This window comes from Melanaphis sacchari, unplaced genomic scaffold (genome assembly GCF_002803265.2).
Source record: "Melanaphis sacchari strain LSU unplaced genomic scaffold, SCAv2.0 Contig545_pilon_pilon, whole genome shotgun sequence".
In the NCBI taxonomy this organism is placed as follows: domain Eukaryota; kingdom Metazoa; phylum Arthropoda; class Insecta; order Hemiptera; family Aphididae; genus Melanaphis; species Melanaphis sacchari.
The window spans coordinates 4590-25036 of NW_020271376.1; the positions used below are offsets into that span (position 1 = coordinate 4590).

Consider the following 20447-nt stretch of genomic DNA (forward strand, 5'->3'; position numbering starts at 1 on the left):
AAAAAAAAAAAAAAAAAAAAACTCAAAAAGAATATTTGAACGACATAATATATTATAAATTTTGATATCCGGAAATCGGGATACCGCAAATACGCCGTAGGCTATATACCTAATATTATCGCAGGCAATTTGTACCTGTTGGCTTGTGGCGGTGGTACTCGCAGTACTGGTGGTGATGGACGGCATTGGCACCGTCGAAGTGGACGGCGGCGGCGGCGGCGTCGAAGACGATGACGAGGACGTCGTGGCCGTGTCGACTTTGGCCGACCCGAGCGTAGCCGGCTGCGACGGCGGCGGCGGCGGCGAAGAAGACTCGCCGCCACCAATGGCCGTCGGCTGTCTACCCGAATCTATCATCATCATCATGTCCACGTCGTCGTCGTCGTCGTCGTCCACGTCCACGTCGGCACCAACACCACCGTCGCCGGTGCTGTTGGCCGTCGCGTTGGCAATCGCGTCGCCGCGCGCGCTCGCACCGCCGCCGCCGACGACGTCGTCAGCTTCGTCGTCCGTATCGTTCAACAACTGATTGGCGTCCGGCTCACTGGCGTCCGCGGAGTTCCGCCGATGACGGTTACTGTCCCGATCGTCACCGCTGCCACTGCCGTCTCCGTCGTCAGTGGCGTCTTCAACGCCGTCGTCTCCGTCGTCGTCGTCGTCCTCGTCGTCGTGGTTTTGGTGGTGGTGTTGCTGGTGAAGGTGCATCCGCCGTCTACTCCTCCTCCGTTGATCGTCGTCGTCGGCGACGACCACGTCTTCCTGCTGCAAGTGTTGCTGCTGATGCTGCTGCCGCACCAGCTGTAGATCAAAGTCGTCGCGCATCCGACCGAACCTTGATGCCGTTTCTTGTACGCTAATGTACGTGCGTAAAAATCTGCAGAAAAACGAAAACAAAATATAATTTTTGTACCTGCGACCGCGGTCGTTCATGCAGTGGGTCAGTGGTTTTATAATATGGGACGATAATGTTCCCTGGGGGAGCGGTAGAGTAGAACTGTGGGGCAGTGAACTTGATTTGGGCGGTAGGGGGGCGCTGAATGTGTTTTGGGCAAAAGAAGAGCGGTGAGCGTGTTAACACAAAAACGTTGTATTTGGTGTGACCGAAAAATAATCCACAATTGGTAATCTATATAATAATCAAAAAATAAATTAAAACATGAGTTATTAGATAATTTCAATTTTTATATGTCATCTAATTAAGTGTATACGCTGTATGGTATAGCGGAGTGATATTGAAAATATGAATTAAGATATGCAGCTAGGGTACACAAAGAGAGTCTGTTATCAATAAACTATCGTTTAAATAAATTATTATTATTTGATCGTTCGTGTTTATCAAATAGACACAGCTAAGAGCTACTAACTGATCTGTGGTAGCAATAATATTAATTTTTAATTAATTCAATATTATAAACACTTATACATATATTTAAAACTTTGACGGCATTTTTTTTGTAATTAGTATATTTTGGTTTTTGATACAGATTAAGTTTTGAGAGATAGATAATTTGTGGTTTTTGAGTTATATTTTAGACTAAAGACTAATAAATAACGTAAAAATGCTTTAAAATCATTTTAGGTACCTAACTAATTACTATGTTTGCTAAATATTGCGTTATTACGTACCAAATTACCATTTGAATGTAAAATTAAGATTTTTTGTTCCCGCAAATTCAATTATCATTTGGGATAAGGACATTAGTATTTATTCAAGTGTTTAAATCTTAAATTTGTAGTGCGCGTTTCAAAGATAAAGATATAATAGATACACGGAAGTCTGATACAGGAAGTAGTAAGTTTAATGGTATATATATGTTCCAAAAAAATACAATAAATAATGTTCATATTTATAAAAAGCAAATATAATTTTTGCATAACAATACTTGTTAATTTTCAAAATGTGTTTAAAGAAACCAATTCTAAAATTAGAGCTATTCCCAAAATATTACTATACAAAAATCAGTGCAACCTAGGGTCAATTGAAGTAATCTGTGATAGTAATAAAAATGTACTAGTTAAGTATAATATATACATTATTTTAATTTTATATTTATTGAAATTATATTTGTTATAACAGATTCCATGTATAACCAATTCACATTTTTTGTATTGAAAAATAAATAATATAAGTAGTATGTCTAATTGTATATATCTTAAATTTCATATTACGGTGTTTTTGATTTTAAGTGGCATTTAAAAACACTTAATTTTTATTTTAGTGAATGAACAATTAATAAATAATGGCTGTAAAAAATATGATTTCATTAATTAAATTAGTAAAATATTGAATATTTGTATTAAATGAATTTATTATTTTTATAAAACATTTATTCAGTTTATTAATTTATTTTTGAACCTTTCGATTATTGTAAAGAATTACAAGAAATACAAGAATAATACAAAATATGTGTGCAGTCGTACAGGGCACTTATATTATATACATTTTGATGTATACTATCTATATAAATCATAATTCACAAAAGCGAACACGAACAGTAAAAATATTTTATACTGGCAAGTGATATTGTGGAAATAATAGTATGGAGGAGGTTAGGAGGAATTCTATGAGTTGTGATAGAGTAGAATAACGCAAGTGAATAATGGATATCACGTTATTAGTACCTATATAACTTACCACAGCTACCTTCGAACATTGCATGTTAGTTCAAGAACGAAGAAGGTTTTTATAATAGCTGATAAGTGCTCATTCGTTGTGTAGGTATCCTGTGCCTATATCTTAATTCGCAATTAAGAGTCTTAAAAGATAAATATGAAAAATAATAGTTTAAAGATAACAGATAAAGAACTGAAAGACAGCGTTTACTCTAACTACTTAATATAATATTGTTTTTTTCTTCTTAAATTGGATGTTGTATAATATGGTTTAATTATATATTAAAAAGGAAATCTAACAAAGTATTTAGTTGTTAGTTCTTCAGTTCTTCACATTTTTGTAAACTTAACTAATAAATTAATTTTTAATTAACTCAACAATTTAATTAGGTAGTTTAATTGACTGTTAAAATAATTTAGCATTTTTTAATTTTTTTTTATTATTACACGTTATGTACAATCTGTGTCCTAGTGTACAATAAGAATATTTGTTAAATTAAAATTAAAAATATTTTTAAACTGTTTGGTCTCGTAGATTTTTGGCATAAATGACTGCATAACTATACGATTTAAAATAAAGATTAATTAATATGTACTAAAATAGTAGTAATTATATTTAATTTCTGTTACGTATCTTGATAAAATAATATTATAAATATACATAAATAAATACAATTTAATAGATTTACCTACATGTTTGTATTATTACTAACGTTATTGTTGCAGTGTCTGCTATAAAAATTGTCTTAATCATATGTGTGTAGATATATTCAATATGTTGATTGTTAGTTACAGTGGTAAGGATTTGCGAGCGTCACGGTGGCCACGCAGAAACCGGAGATGAAAAATTGCATTTCGACCTCGGGCGTAAATCGCCTTAGGCGGCAATGCCGGAAGTCGGCGATAACCACATCAAAAATGTATACTCGTATAAGCGGATTACACGACGGTGTCGCAGAAAACGAAAGATTATGCAGCAGGTGTTATATATGTATCGATTATTAATTTATAAGTGTTATTACTAGTATATACTGGTATAATAATAATAAAGTCGTCGGTGGTCGTTTATTGTTTGTGAAATGATATTGCTGCAAACGACAATTTGACTTGAAGATTATTTTAAATACCCTACAATGTCCTGTATAATAATATTAAGTGTAAAATATGTGTTAGTAATGAATTGAGGTACTTAATAGCACTTTTGAGAAAAAACTAACTTTTATATCATAATCAGACTTCAATACGACTAGTATTGAAATTTATTTTCTAATAAATATTAATTTTTTATGATTTTTTATGAATACATATTTTACCTAATAGCTATGATCATTGATTATGTTTTATGTATTTAATTAAAACGAATCAATTTTTTTTGGCACAAATGTGTAATGTCCCATTTTTATGTGATGATACCATACCGTAATTTAGGCTAGGCATATTTTCCACAGTATAATTTTTAAAACTCAAACCAATGTATTAATTTACTATTGAAAATGACTAACAAATTTATTTGTTTACCACATAATTCAAATTGACAAAGTAAAATATTATTACAAATTATTTTAATAAATTTTAGTGTTCTTTAGTTATATAATGTGAATAAAAAACTGCATAAGCGTAATATAATCTGATTTTTTATTGTTAAATTATTCGCTGTGTTTATAAACGTTGGTTGATAATACAACAATCACATAATTAAGCATTGTAATATGATAATACTATATAGTGTCAATAATAATTATTATTATAATAATTCATCAACTGTGACTCGTGAGAAAGCGATAGTCTTGGATGTTATTTTTGATAAGTGTTTAAAATTTTTACCATAGGTATTTATTGTAATGTAATTTTTGTTTTTCGTCATTATGGTATCTCTCTATTGGAAAACTAAGAACTTGCATACAACTATTTTATATTCGTACAATTTTAGATTCTGATATACATACATTATAATTTATATTATATTGTCTCGAGTAAGGCATAATAATATCACATTCTTATAATCTATATGCATGTGTATTTTAATTTTAGTTAATCGTTTGTATACACAGTATACATCTCACTATCATAGCTAGCGTTAAAAATATAAGAATTATAATACATTGCTGCAGTTCGGCGTGCTAAAAATAATGTGCTTTTCAGGTCTTTTCGAATTAAATGATTAAAAATACACTGAATGATTAGAATCGCACCTATACGATAAATTATTATGATAATAGGTACGACATGGAAGTATTACAGGTATTAAAAATATATTTATTATGTATACGATAGTATAGTAACTTAACTCATTAGATTACAAAATTATGAGGAGATTTTACGATTGAGTGATTAACTTTGGTTTTGTGATATGATTGAAGTAATGAAGTGTGACGGAAGTAGAGACAGTAGAGATGTAACTTATAACATATATACCTATACAAATGTTTAAGAAAAGAAATTATAGTTGATGATATAAATATATTTTTATAGGATGATATTACAATTTATTGAAAAAAATAGATGATATAGGTGAATATTATTACTTTTTCTTCATTGTCCGCATATTTATTAGGATGCCTGTAATTTTTGAATTTGATACTTTTTTATACCCGATTCCATTTGTAGGTATACTTGAATACAACTGCGAGTTATAAAACAAGTAAAGGTGAACTTGTTCAAGTAATCATTACAAGTTACAACATAGATTAAACATTATTTAGGTGTATTAACTATACGAGTACACTATAATATTGCATAATAATTATTATATTATTGTATATGTTTTAATTTATGATTTTGCAATCAGGTGGAATAAGTGATAATAATACATTAATGCCTATTGTCTATACATAATCTATCTATATGATACGTTCATCAAAAGTTGCAATTACTCGTATTGTTAAAAAGAAAAAGATAGGTAACTAAGTTTTACAACAACTACCTTAATTATGTTAGCCCGAGTACCTAATAATTGAAAATAACCGATAAACTTCTTCTTAACTGAACTGAATAAACACTTTTGTCCGCATTGATTTTAGAGCTAAATAATTGTTAACCATCAACTCATTTGTCGAAATTCATATTAAAGCCTCGGATTAAATTTAAATCATAAGTCGAGTTATTATTTTTTTGTCATTAATTCGTCACGCTTTTGATCGAATGAGACCCGAAAAAAACTAATTACACCTATACTCGAATATTATAATAAATTTAGCAAATTATTGTGGTACTATAACATTTGCGTGACTTGTGCATTTGATATACGCGCAATAACACGATAATAATATTATAATATGTATTACACGGGTATTAGGTATATTAATAATATGAAATTTCGTCGTCGTAGCCCGCGCCGGTTTTCGGAAACGACGACACGAGAGCCGTGTGAAACCGAGGAATAATGATAATACGAATAATAATAATACTGAACAGGAAAAAAAAAAAATGAAAAAATACGGACGAATGGAAAAAAAAAGTGTGACACGGCCGCCGCCGAGACGGGCGACGGGGCCCACACACGCCGCCGCGACAACGATGATGATGTTATCGGCGCGCATACATCACCGAGCGGGACCTCGGCGAGGCGGGTAGGTGACACGCGTCGTCGAACCGGGTTTTTTCGTGGTCGTCGCATTCGGTCGTATTTTTTTATTTTAATTTAATTTTTTCGTTTTGTCTTTTACGCATTAAACGCGCGTAAAAATAATAATAACGATGATAGTAATAATAATAATAATAATAAATTCCTTACGTTCGACGGCCCAGCCGACGCGTATTTCGTGTGCGTGTGAGTGTGAGCGCGCGCGCGCGCTTGGTTTTTTGTCCGTTGTATTTTACTCTACGTCACCGCCGCACCATCCTGCAGGTCGTGCAGTGCGCTTTATGTTGTGATATGGTCGGCGGCGGCGTGTAGGTTTAAGTCTTCCCTGGTACTGTGGAAAAAAAAAAACCAGATAAACACACGTCGAACCGTACGGTTTATACATTATTATTATTTTTTTTTTATTCATAATATATGATTTCTGTCATAGTCATTTGTTTTTAGTTATTTTTTTTTTCAACCGTTCCCTGTGCGTTGCAGATCACGCCGCCGAACATAATATACGTACCTACGTGACAAAAACGACCTGGAAAAATAGTTGGGAAAACGATCAATCCTGCCACGTAATTATAATATCGTGTAGTTTTGGCAATTTGGTACAAAATGAACGATAAAAAAAATGCAATGCGCCATGATAAAAATGTACATACACAATACATTGCGGCGTCAAAAGCCAGATTCACACATTACACTATACCGCCCATTCGACTTGTAGGTAACGTGTTACCAATATTGTGATACCTATATGGGTATTAGGCACGGAACACGACGACACGATCTATAGTGTGAACCCGTCGGTTTTGTTTTAATAATTACCACCTCGTTTTACCGGTGGCATTACGATATCATGGCACGACCGGTCATTATAATCACATAAACTATAAAGTGCCACGCCCGGTTTGTCGTTCGAGGACTGCATCTTGTAGACTATTTTATATTTATTATTTTAATAATGTTGATGTATGTATATTATACAATGTACATACCTACTATAATATTGTAGACATATTAATGAATTTATTATTACATCGTTGTTGTGTCTCTATTAGCAAACGATAATTATTTATATATATATATATTAGTTAATAATAGTATTATAATATTAAGTATATAAATTTCTGTGTTGGGCATTAAATATAAATAATAAAAGCACGGTCAATACACACGCATTATAATAGGTGTTTGAGCATTTATTTTTGATTTTTTATTCGTCTATCTGCGCCTCCTTCCTTTGCAGTATACCTATAAATATTTACTAGGAATCCCGTGAAAATAAAAATATATATAATGTATATATTTCATGATATGTATAATTATATATCATTGCATATGGACAAAAAGAAGCAACGTTTTAAAAAAGCTAAAATACATGACTTATAATAATACTAGTTACGATCATTGTACACTTTCCAAAATTACTAAAAAAAAAGTTACAAAGATGGAATTAGTTCGCTGGAGACTATATCTATTTTTTTATTCAATAATTGAAATATCAATAATCAAAAAAAAAAAAAAATTATATTTTTATATTTTAATTATAATTTAGTTAAAACCATTAACAGTTAATGGATAATAATTTATCACTTCGATTGAAACACAATAATATTAATATCTCATCTAACGATAAGTCTTTAATACTTATATCGTTTTGATTGATTTGAAAGTACTGATCACGATATTAATTGAAATTGCAATGTATTTCCTGATTAGATTCGTAGGTATTCATCAATAAAATAATATAGGTAGTAGGTGTTTGAGTACTTTTCAGTTGTCATACCTTCACGCAAGTCTCAAAAATATCGTTATATCAATTTTTCTATATTTTTTTACTTGAAACGCGGCCGTATGTAATTATTTTAAAAATACAGTGAGATTTAGAGGGAACCAAAAAATAATTGTAACAAACCGAAATTATAAAATATGACATAATTAATATCGCCGTTATCAAGCCACGGTTACCACAACAACACTGCATCGCCTTAGCTGCTTTCTACCACATAAAGAGCTATACATAATTATCTACGCTGCGATATAGCTGACGCGATCTGCATCAGTCGCAATTACAAAGTACAGACATTATTGTAACGTACCTTGTTCGACTCACCTACCTTACCCGATCACGGTAAAGGCACCTAAAGTTGGACCAAGCCGACTGTACGCCTACGCGCGAACCGATGGCAAAGACCACGACTTGCCCTGGTGACGTTCTACGATTTACCAGGTCTGTGACGACGAAGAGTAACAGAATGTAATTATTTATGTTAGTATTTCGGTCGAATTTTTATTCGAATATCTATATTACACACTAGATTTTGCATTTGGTGTCTGTGTTTTATTCTCATTACTCAAAGAACACACCATTGTTAATCGGACAATGACAACCAACGACCGAAGTCATCGCAGTCCGCAAAACGAACTCTCTGGTTTCTTCCGTGTACACCATTGCGTACACCATCGTTCAACACGAACTTTCATGGATAACCAAAATACACACATCATAATATGCCGCATGAAATAAAAAATAAAATGCGACAATCAGTTGTTATTCTCAATATATAACTTGAATTATTTGCATCTTAAAATTAAGTATCAATAGCTGGTATTAAAATAAAATAATAGTATACCTATAGGTATATAATATTATTCATTAATATTAACAATAATTATCATAAATTATTGTTGTTTATAATATACGTGTTATGCGTGTGTATAAATTGTAATATTTTGGCCAAAAAAAAAAAAAGATTGCGAGTACATGGTTAGGTTTAGATTACCTAATGTGTTATGAGTAATATTAGTAAGAAATTTCACAAATAGAATTTCTCAAAAACTATATATATTTTTCTGAAATATTCAAATACATTTTTTTAAGTTATAAATTATAACACATTATTAAGACTATATATTTGTATATAGTTTTATAATAAACCTACCTAGTACCTACCTATATTTCAAAATTCAAGAAATGTTAAATACACTTTTTAAGTTATAAATTATAACACATTATTAAGACTATAAATTGTATATTTGTATATAGTTCTATAATAAACTTATCTAGTACCTACCTATATTTCAAAATTCAAGAAATGTTAAGTTTCATTTTTAAGTTATTAAATATCTAAAATTTAACAAATCACTCATTATACTATTTAGATGCATATTATTTATTTATAATTTTAATAATATACTATCGTCAAATTATAAGTTTATCTTTTCGAAGTCAAGCTCTCTAAACATCTATTGAGGGAGTTTATATGAAGAAATTGTTATGGTACTCTCAACAGTTAACACACCTACGTCGCCACAGCCTCGTCACCATCGACTAATATACTTGACGAATTTATTAGTATCGAACATACATATTCATAAAATTTATATTTTATTATGTACCTACTTATATACAGAGCTGCGTATTAAGAGAACATCATATTTGCTTTAATATAAAATATTGCGTTTTAACTTATTATAAAACTTAAAGGTAAAAATATTTTATGTTCTTTAGTTGTTTTCTACAATATTTAAATGTTTAAGCAAGTTATTAGTAAGTAAAATATTGAAATTTAAAAACGCTTGTTTAAAATTTAAAACATTTTAAAAAGCTAAGGAGAGAACAAAAATAATATTTATATATTTCTAAGTTTGGTAGTAAATTAATATTATATTCTATAATATTAATGCTAACAAATTTATCATGTTTTCGATTTGTAAGACGTATAGCTGTAGGTAAGCAGGTGTGACTTCCTCTTAAGTTTTTTTTGTTTATAATCATAAATTTCTTTTTACAAAATATGTTGCATAAAAATATTTTGAATACGGTAATTGAATGTGATGAAATAATAATAGAAATAAGAAAAGAGCTCTCATTAGAAGATCTTTGACAGAGTTTATAACAATTATTATTAATTAAAAACTTGTAAGGTAAGATAAACTATTTAGATATTAATTTAATGTATATAACTATAGGTATTATTAAATAAGCCGATCACGCACGATACCGTCGTTTTTTTAGTACTAGATTTGTATGTTTGTGATTTAATTTGTTTAGTTTTTAATTATTGTACGTATTATAAATATTGCATCATAAATTGGAACTTGAAAATAAAATAAGATCAATATGAATGATTTGATAAATATGTAATATGGTGCTGAAATAAGAGATTTGGATTGAAAACATTGAATAGGATTAGTGTTTGAAATTTTCGTATATCCCCATAATTTGATAAAGAATTATATGATGTCAAAAATATAGGTGTGCGCAGATTTTAATAGTAGACATGCAGTACTCAAATATTATTATCAGCCCACATCTTTATTAAGACTTTTAGATTTTTTTAAACGCAATGTGCTTTTATAATATACAATATACCTACGTATAGTAAAAAAATATAAGTTACACTCATCACACACCGTTTCTACCGAGTGCGCGAATATTCTTAACAGATTAACATAAAAGTTAAAATAATAAAATTGAAAAATTTATAATGCTATCAATAATAGACAATCACAATTAAAACATTGAAAAAATAATTTCTAAATATACAATTACAATTAACTCACAATTATTTTTTTTTAATTTGCTTAAAAATATAATCTGAAAATTGACTTTGGTAATTTAAGTTTATTTATTACAATTAACGCATGAGTAATTTGAGTGAAGCATTGGGCGTTTCAACTAATGAAAATTTTCAAGGCGTGCCTGGACACACCCTATATGCCTATGGTCAAAATCGGTTTGATGAAAAGTTTGTACAGTTAAGTAGTTAATATTTGTACATTTTGTGAAATTGGATATGTTATATCGGAGAGCTGAGGGAACGCAAGTGGTTGTTTAAGCAGGAAAGAAGTTTATTAAACCAAGATGAGAAGACCTACAGGTAGTCATCATATCTTAATCATAGTCAGTAAAAATAGCTGCAATTTATACGCGTATATATATATATATATGTGTACATATCAATACATTTTTAGTTAGTCATTATTTTTGATATTTTTAGGCATCAGCGTTGACGATGATGTTATATGCAATTGCGCCAATTACTGCAGTAATTCAATTAATAATAATAATAATAATAAAAATAATAATATAAATATAAGAACGCGTATACATATTATTGTTGTTTGTGGATGATCCGCCATCGGTGGCGCGGCCATTTTGACAGTACGTACTTACACGCGCTATTATGACGATATATATATATAGCTCGTCCCTTCTTCGGTCGGCCGGCCCACTCTGCTCGTCACGCGATTCGCACCGCCGCGTCGCCGTCACGGATCGCCGCCGATCCAGATCCGGCCGCTCCCCACAATAACGCCCGACAAAAAAAAAAAAAACACACCTCACGCCGACACCACCACAGACGCGGTGCGCGCTTTGAAAGTTCCGTCCGTCACGCCGCCGCCGCACGCACGTCACCCGCGCGGCGAACTGCACTTTTACCTGCTGGCAAAGCAGTAACGCGAAACCGGCACGGTGCAACGCGTTCACTGGACAGTGCGCACACCGCTATACAGGTATACCTGCAGCTGTAATACAGCACACACTACCGACGATTTTCATCGTAACACAACCCGTTGCCGAGTCCGCGCGCTGCATCACGCATGTGCACCGAAATCGATATCGCCAGTCAGGTATAATATTTCGTATAGTCGACGATGGCGGATGCTCTGCACGCGATATAGACGCGGAACTATCGAAAATGACCACAAGACGTACGTATAATAATATTATATAATATTATAATATCATAAATGATGTAATAATAGTTTATATAATATTATTATAACGCGTCGTGAGTATAGATTTTTCTTTAGACCTTATTATTATATTATCATCATTATGTGCGACCCTGAGAGTAACAACGAAAAAAAAAATTGTTCCGTTGATTGTAGATGCTTATTATTGTATTCTTGTACAAAGGTACTTAAATGTCGTGGACGTACAGCAGTCATTGCACTCGGTCGTTGGCGACCGCGGTTTTCTTGTTGAACCCCGCTATGTCAAGTTATACGGAAATCGTGCTCTTCGAACGCTCGCGACGTATTTATTTACAACACATACATACGTGTATAGTATGCGCCGCAAAGGTGTACAATATACGACGGTAAGGATATATGAAATTTAATAATAATCGTAGTTTTTATATACCTACCTATATATTATGTATACGATGTGTGCAACGCACCGCGATATTGCGAATAATATCATTTTAATTTATGACAATTTAGCGCGAATATATCTTATTGGTATATGGGTTTATGGCTCGTATATAATATGCGTAGACGACAGAACGGGGTAAAAAATAAAAAGCACGATGACTGCGGCGGAATGGACGACGGCGTGTACATAAGTGGAGAGATTTAAACGCGCGCGCGCGCGCTGTAGACGGCGCGATATTACCTCCTCACACATACACACACTTATATATATATATATACGTTATTGTCGTGATAATATATTGCGACCCGCGTGTCTGCTGTGAGCCGTTGTATATAAATATTATCATACATATAACATATTACACACACACACACACAATATATATACTCGTAAGTAGAATTGTTCGTATATTTGTGTATGTATATATATAATACATATTATATATATACATATTATATTATACACACATAATATATAATATGTATACTTACGACATATATACACGCGTGTAAACGACTCGATAAGCCCGCGCGCGTGTACGTTATATATATTATTATAATATATTTATGTGTACCCGTGTATGAGTGTGTGCGAGCGCGGGGCACGCGCTATTGCCTCGACGAAGATCGTACAGGCGTACACTATATGGTGGTGTCCGGTGGTGGCGAGATGACGCGGCGACGAGATCTCTTGCGCCGATAACGGGTCGCGGCCGACTGCGCGCGTATACCTATGTATACGATAATAATATATATTATGTATATATGTACGCTGGGCGACTGTCACTGTAGCCATAATACACACGAGCTCGCGAGCTCGAGAAACACAAACGACCGAATAAAATACGCGTATTATATGGTTATTATTATTATTGCTGTTGTTGTATGACGACGATGGAAGAACAGTATAATAATATATTTTAATATATTGTACAGGGTCATTCGACAAGCATGTTTACCCCCACTCTTTCATTAAATTATTAGTTTATTAAAATACTAATTTTTGGAATTTTTAAATATACTCAATAATAATATATAGGTATGTCAAATTACTTTTTGTACTATATACAGTAGTTTTTGACTAGTTTCTAAATTGTTTAGATGTTTATACTATACATGGTAAAAATAAAATATCAATTAAAAAATAGATGTAATGTTGGATCTATAGTATTATTAATATACTTCGACCATTTTTATAAATATAAAAATTGATAAATTAATGTAAATTACTAAAAATGTTTAAATCACTATATCTTTCATTTTCTCCAAGTTCATTATTATAGACCTATAGTATCCTCGTTCGCATTTTTATGCATCAACATTCTCAGAACACGTGCAAATAATTTACGGTAGAAAAAAATGTTTTCTTTAAAAAACAAAAGTTAGTGAAATCTCTACAGGACATTCCTGTAGTACAAAAAAAAAAAAAAAAATAATAAAGAATTTGAAAATTAAGTCCTTATGTATATTTGAAAATTCCAAGAATCTGGTTTTGAAAAACTGAGTTATTGAATAAATAAAAGGGATGAATATGTTAGTAAATCGTTCTGTACACACATAATAATATTTATAGTTTGTGTGTCGATGTGTCATACTAAGGAAAATAGTCTTGCACTCAATAAATCTTTCCTAGACGCATAGTCATCTGAAGATCGATCGTACGAGGCCTAACAGTCCGCACGCTAATAAAATATCCAACGACCAACTATTGTATAATATATTATTTTATTAAATTTGTTTGCATTACATGTGTGTATAATAAAAAAAAATCTTATTTAAATGGATGATGCGATACGTAAATCATTGTGCTGTAATATTATTATAATAATAATATGTTACGTAACCGATGTTGTAAATACTGACATGTGTCGAGCATGTCGATGTTGGCGACACCACGTTGTATGGACAAAGAAATATCAAAAATTAGTACACTTGAAGTCAAATACTGAAGGGTCTACCGTTTATAGTTTGTTATTAAATACATAAAATTTGTAAAATTGCACATTACATTGTATCTTAGACATGTCCGAGCCATTTTGTACACATTATATGATTATACCTATCAATCATAATTATTTTAACCTTATGCATTATTGTTATAGTTAGAAATAAATATTGCGTAGTTAAATTATATAAATTTTTTAATTTATATAATTTATACATTATTATATACGTATAATAATTAGCGGAAATTTCATTAATGATACTTTTCGTCAGATAGTCTACTTATGTTCTGCAACAAATCATATCACGAATAGCTGATAACCATAATATATAATTACAAATAATTTGTGTAGGCCCACCAAATTTTGGGTAGGTATACGAATATTTCATATCTAATTAGCATGCGTTATTAAACATTTATAAATTTTATTGTACCTGTTTAAAACAAAAATAAAACCGTGTTTTACAAATTATGTCTTTATAATCAAAGTTAAAAATTAAAAATAAATAACATATCTTATATATTATGCATTAGTTAATGGTTTTAATTTTTAATTTAGATTTAAGAAAAAAAAATTGAGTACCTAATAGTAGATAAAATTAATTAGGTATTTGAAGTTTATTATATTAGATTTAATTTTTCCCCATAAACCTCACGTGCGTTCATCGGATCTTATTATCATCCTTGTTAGTTTTTAAGATTAATAATAAAAAATAAAAAAAATTCCATATTATTCTAAACAACTAAATTACAGTGAATAATATACACACGTGCAAATATACTATTTTTTTTTTTATCTCGTCTACATGTTAAATTTAATTAAACAAATATAAGTAGGTACTAACGAGTACATGAGTTATGATTTATAAGCTTTAATAAAAGTCAATACATGTTAATGTTGCAGCGATTATGTCACAGTAAAAAATGTCGTGATAAAAATATGAAAATACAAAAATATATAATGAATATATAAGTAGGTATCTACATTTATATTATAATTTAATTTAATACTGTTTTTTATATAGTCATAGTTAATAATTAAAAATAAATTAATAAACAAAATAAATAGTATTTTTTGTATTTGATATTAAAAGTTATGCGATATATTCTATGCATGTAATTGTAAATTAATTGATTTTATTAATCAACACACATATCCTCGATTCTTATCATACTATCTTTTATATTATACTTTACGCACTTCCAAATAATTTTATTTTCATTTTCTCTTCCTTTTCTACAAATAAAAGAATTAAATTTTAAGTAATTTTAAATTTTTTTTGGTTTATTTATTTATTTATATATACATATTCGAATGATAAAGAAAATTTCTGCTATGGTTGCAGTCTACATACTGGTCATTGAACTTCGTTTTCTAAAATATCTAAGATATTATCTAATCTAATTTAATCCTATTAACGGCCAAACGAAAATCAGAACTATATCGATTAAGATATATCGACGACTGCAGTGATGTCTTAATACCTGTGAAATTTTTGTTTCGGTGACTTCTTTATCGTTTTTACTGCAAAATTTTTCACTACGATATTTGACAGAACAGCATATAGGATACTCACATTAGAAGCAACATATTATTTTTTAAATTATCAAGACAATTAATACTGTTGGAAAATATCTCTGAGTGTATCTGTGTTTAGTTTAAAATAAACAAGAATTTGTTACACATGTAAAATATCATGATTAAAATTACTACTGCCTTAAATTTATGTACCATTTTATTATTAATTATACTTGAAAATTAGTAAAAATAAAGTTCTAAAATAATTTATGAGAAAAATCGTGAAAAATAGAAAAACTTTAAGTTTTTTAGTAAAAAAAATTGAGCCATAGATTGGAAATGCTAAACTGTAAAGTTGACATACGTGTATTATATAGTACATGTTTATTTGGTATATATGTATAGAAAAGAATATTTTTTCAAATGGTTAAAATGAGCTTTTTATTTTTATCACACTTATAAATAGATCCAAAAAATGTTTTTTGAGATAAACGTACAAGGCATAATATCTAAAAATTATAACAGAAAACAACTAATGGGTGACAAGGGCTGGCTTAAGTTTTCTCAGGTTAAGGGAAATTAAGATATGTCATTGTTTTATCGTAGCAAGTTGAAGTATAAAAGTCGTAATAATTATTGTGTAAATGAGTAATTTTATCAAATAATTGCAAAATCGTGATTTTTAGAGAGCCACAATGATTAAGTTAAAAAAAATGGGTGATATTAAACGATTTCATTCGGAATTAATTGGCATTAAAAACATAATAATATAAGGCTTAAATTTAGAAAAACTTTATTTCATTAATACCTACATTTAATTATGCATTATTATTATTATTATTATTTTTAATACAAATATAACATATTAATTAATTATAAACAGTAACACACGAAAATAAAAAAAAACTTATTTATTTAATTTACTTTAATTAATTTATATCTTATGGATCTTGAGATATCGATGCATGCTCTGAAGAGCCGCATATTGCATGCTAAAGAGCTACAGATTTCCGACCACTATAATATAGATATTCGAACACAACCAACGTCTAATCGTATGCGTGCATGAAACAATTCTGGGCTGTGAAACTCGGCAACAAAACTCCTGACTCAAATTCAAATTTTAATGAACAATTTATGTTATAACTGTTTAATTCGACTGCCTTAATATATACATGATCGCAATTCATCAATAATTATTTGATTTTTATGCGTTAAAAAACAACAACTTAAAATTATAGTATATAAAATTATGCAAATTGTACAATGTACGTCACATGAAAAAAAAATAATCACATGTCCCTATGATATAATATCTTATTGGAGGGACGATGTTGAATGGTAGTGGGTATAGGGTGTGGGGGTTCACGTATATATTTCGTTTTTATCGTATTGTTTCGCCGTGCGGCTGCAAAGCCGTGCCGCCCTGAAATAACGTTTAACCATATCATATATAATACACATCGGGTTGTACACGCATGTCATGTAGCCGATGCGTATTTGCTCTCAAACGTTATTTCAGCCTTATACTTCACACTATACTAGACCGACTCTTATCAATTTATTGTACACGTCTGTGCTTTAAAGCTATTATTTCGTATCAAAATATTATAATATAATTTCCAATTACTTGCCTGCGACATTTCATCGTTTATCGTTATAACCAAATAATGGTTAATTGACAATACGCACATATTAATATAATATATATTACTATAGTCAATTATAAGCTAAATACAGTGTGTAAATAATATTACATCATCATAAATTTGAGGTAAGTAATTAAATACATACCACTCTATAGTTCTGAATAATTGCAATGGTTGATGGTCGTTGCCGATGAATATAGGTATAGGCACTGCTGCAACAGCAGTCTTCTATGCCGGCGGCGCCGTTGAGAGAGACGTACCGAGAGTTCGGAAGTTCCCGCCGACGCTTTTGCAGACGATATTATTATCACTTTCTGTCCGTCCGTTGCGACACTATCAAACGAAATACGCACGATATACAGTGTATTGACGCGTAAAACGGATCGCCGGGAACGCGATTTATTATTTTAAGTACTTAGTCGTCGATGGTGCAACGATTCCGTCGTCTCTGTTGAAATATGATATTTCAAAACGAACGATCGTCTTTGTAAAAACAAAAAAAAAAAAAAAAAACAATCTCGAAGTACCGTACCTACCTATTGCGCGTAGGGCGGGCGCAACGAGAAAAATTCGCGCGCGAACGCGAGTGTGTACGTCCTCGCGAATGCAGAGCGGTTAACGGCGACGTCTCGAATAGTACTACCGTGAGTCGCAGTCGTCGGCAACACACAGCCAGTAACCTGGGGGCAGGGGGGACTGGAGCGGGAGGGCAGACGCGATAGTGGTAGCGACGTGCGCGAAGTGCGCTTGCGCTCGAGCGCTCCCCGCGACCCGCGCACTCAAAGGGTTGCAGGTATCGTCGTCGGCGGTTCCCCCCAAGTGGTAAGGTTTATAAATTTATAAATTAAAAACCGGCGTATGTATTATTATAATAATATTATTAGAATATATAAACACGAAAATTGTTTCTACGACGAAATTAATATCATTTTAATATACAATAATATCTATATACATTCGAATAAAATTAAATGCCTATTACTAAAATTTAAATAATAGGCGACCGAGGTGCTGCAAATACAGTTCATTAATTATCACTAATTGATAGCTGATAATATATAATTATTGCCATTGATTATTATCAATAAATTATCTAAATTATAGATCTTGTACACAAGGTTTCTCAACACTATAATAGCGATATAAACTCTTAATTTTTAATATTAAATACAGTAGCTTTCTATTTTTGACTTCTCTATATAGGTACTAATTTATTGAACAATTTTAAAGCTACAAATTAATTACACGTACGTACATTTTTGTTGTATAGTTTCTACTTTCGAAGTTTATTGAACATTTTAAACATACATGAATACAATAAATTAATATTAAACAGTAAAATATTTAAAATTTAAAAGAAAACATTAAAATTATAGTTTAATAGGTACTTATATAATAATTATTGTGCATATCGATGCATCGATAATTATCGGATTAAAACTGTGATAATATTTTTGAAAACTGATCTGAATTCGTTATAATATTTATTTGAAATCAATTAGTCCACGTTTTAAGCTCCCTAATTTTAAGTAGAATAATCGACATTTGAAAATTCTTAAATTTTAAAATAATCAAATCAAATTTAAAGGAATTATTTAAGTGAAACTGGGAAAAGCGGGTTGTTAAGCAGGTAGTACTACTTATTGAAAATGTTGTTTTAAATTATCAAGCTTTTTAACAAATATAACATAATATGTTTTATTGAGAAAAAATAAATTCGAAAAGTTTAAATTTGTATGTAAATGTCTTATGAGTACAATAAAAATTTTCAAAACTTCATTATTTTTAGAAAACGATAAATTAAATAAAAGTAAAATTTTACAAGTTTCTTTAGTTAATATTTTTAGAAAAATCACAATCATCTCTTTTTTTTTTGACTACAATATTTTTATTTTTATTTTCTGTTTAATACACACACATATAGGTTTGAATGCCGTTAAAATTTTAATCGGAAAATATTTATGATTTAATGATAAACTTTTTCTTTAATTTTCAGTACTAAAAAAATTTTATTAAATCGTTGAACTTAAGATGTCTAAAATAATTCGAATTTGTTGTTTACGTTCGTCTTTATGTGAAGCAATTATATCTAACATAAATATGTGTTAATATATTATATAGTATTTTAACCGTCGCATCATTTATCACTACCACGGTGTCGTCGTCATCTTCTCTTAGCAACAATATTATTTTACTACAGCTTCCAGTGCTCTACTGTTTTCGATCAATCTTGCGTTAATCGTAAAATATTATAATGCTAATATACAATAAGCTCCACCCCTCCGCGGTTGAAGAGACAGCGAACGGATTTCGTATGACTCCATAAACCTCAAATATAATAATTATTGTACACGCATTGACATTACATTACTATAATGAAATCCGTACGTAATAATATTATCACACGGTTTGCGGTGAGCGTGGGTTGCCGACTGAGCGTTAGTGTTTATGTGTGCGTAGGTGTTCGCAGCGGCTGATCGACACTGGACCAAAACACCACGTGTGCGTCGGCAGCGTTTGTCTCGTCGATAATATTATAATATACAAATGTGTGTGTCTGGATATACACGATGCACGTGTGCGACATATTATTATTATAATAAATAATAATATAATAATATTGTAATCACTGGACAGCATTGGTACTGAAGCCGGCAGCAATCGTGCCAATGCAGCAAAGCAAAAGTGCACGCATGTATGTAAAAATAATAATAATATTATGTATAATTTTTTTTTTTATAGTGGCGGTGTATCAAAAGCGATTGGTAAATAAACGCGTTTTCGCAATCATCTCGAAAAAGTTATGTAAATGTGCAATATGAGCTCATCTTATTATTTCTACCGCCTGTAATCCAATTAATCGACTGATTATCGTGTTTAAATTGAAAATAATAAATTTGTTTGTTCGCCGTCTAGTTTCGCACAAAATATTTTTGTCATAATATACATTTTGTTACCGAATAGAATAATTTAAAATTGTCT

General features: G+C 30.8%; 1 protein-coding gene across 3 annotated transcripts in view; it reads right to left on the reverse strand.

The window, feature by feature from the left end:
• Window positions 1-18085, reverse strand: part of LOC112599631 (box A-binding factor-like) — a gene marked incomplete at its 3' end in the record, with an annotated part of 22239 nt that extends 4154 nt beyond the window's left edge. For 2 of the 3 annotated variants that reach the window (XM_025346614.1, XM_025346612.1), the window contains 2 exon segments: window positions 136-874; window positions 17611-18085. In XM_025346614.1, coding sequence (XP_025202399.1) covers window positions 136-822 — 687 coding nt within the window. 3 annotated transcript variants of the gene reach the window in all.
• Window positions 18086-20447: the final 2362 nt, after the last annotated feature.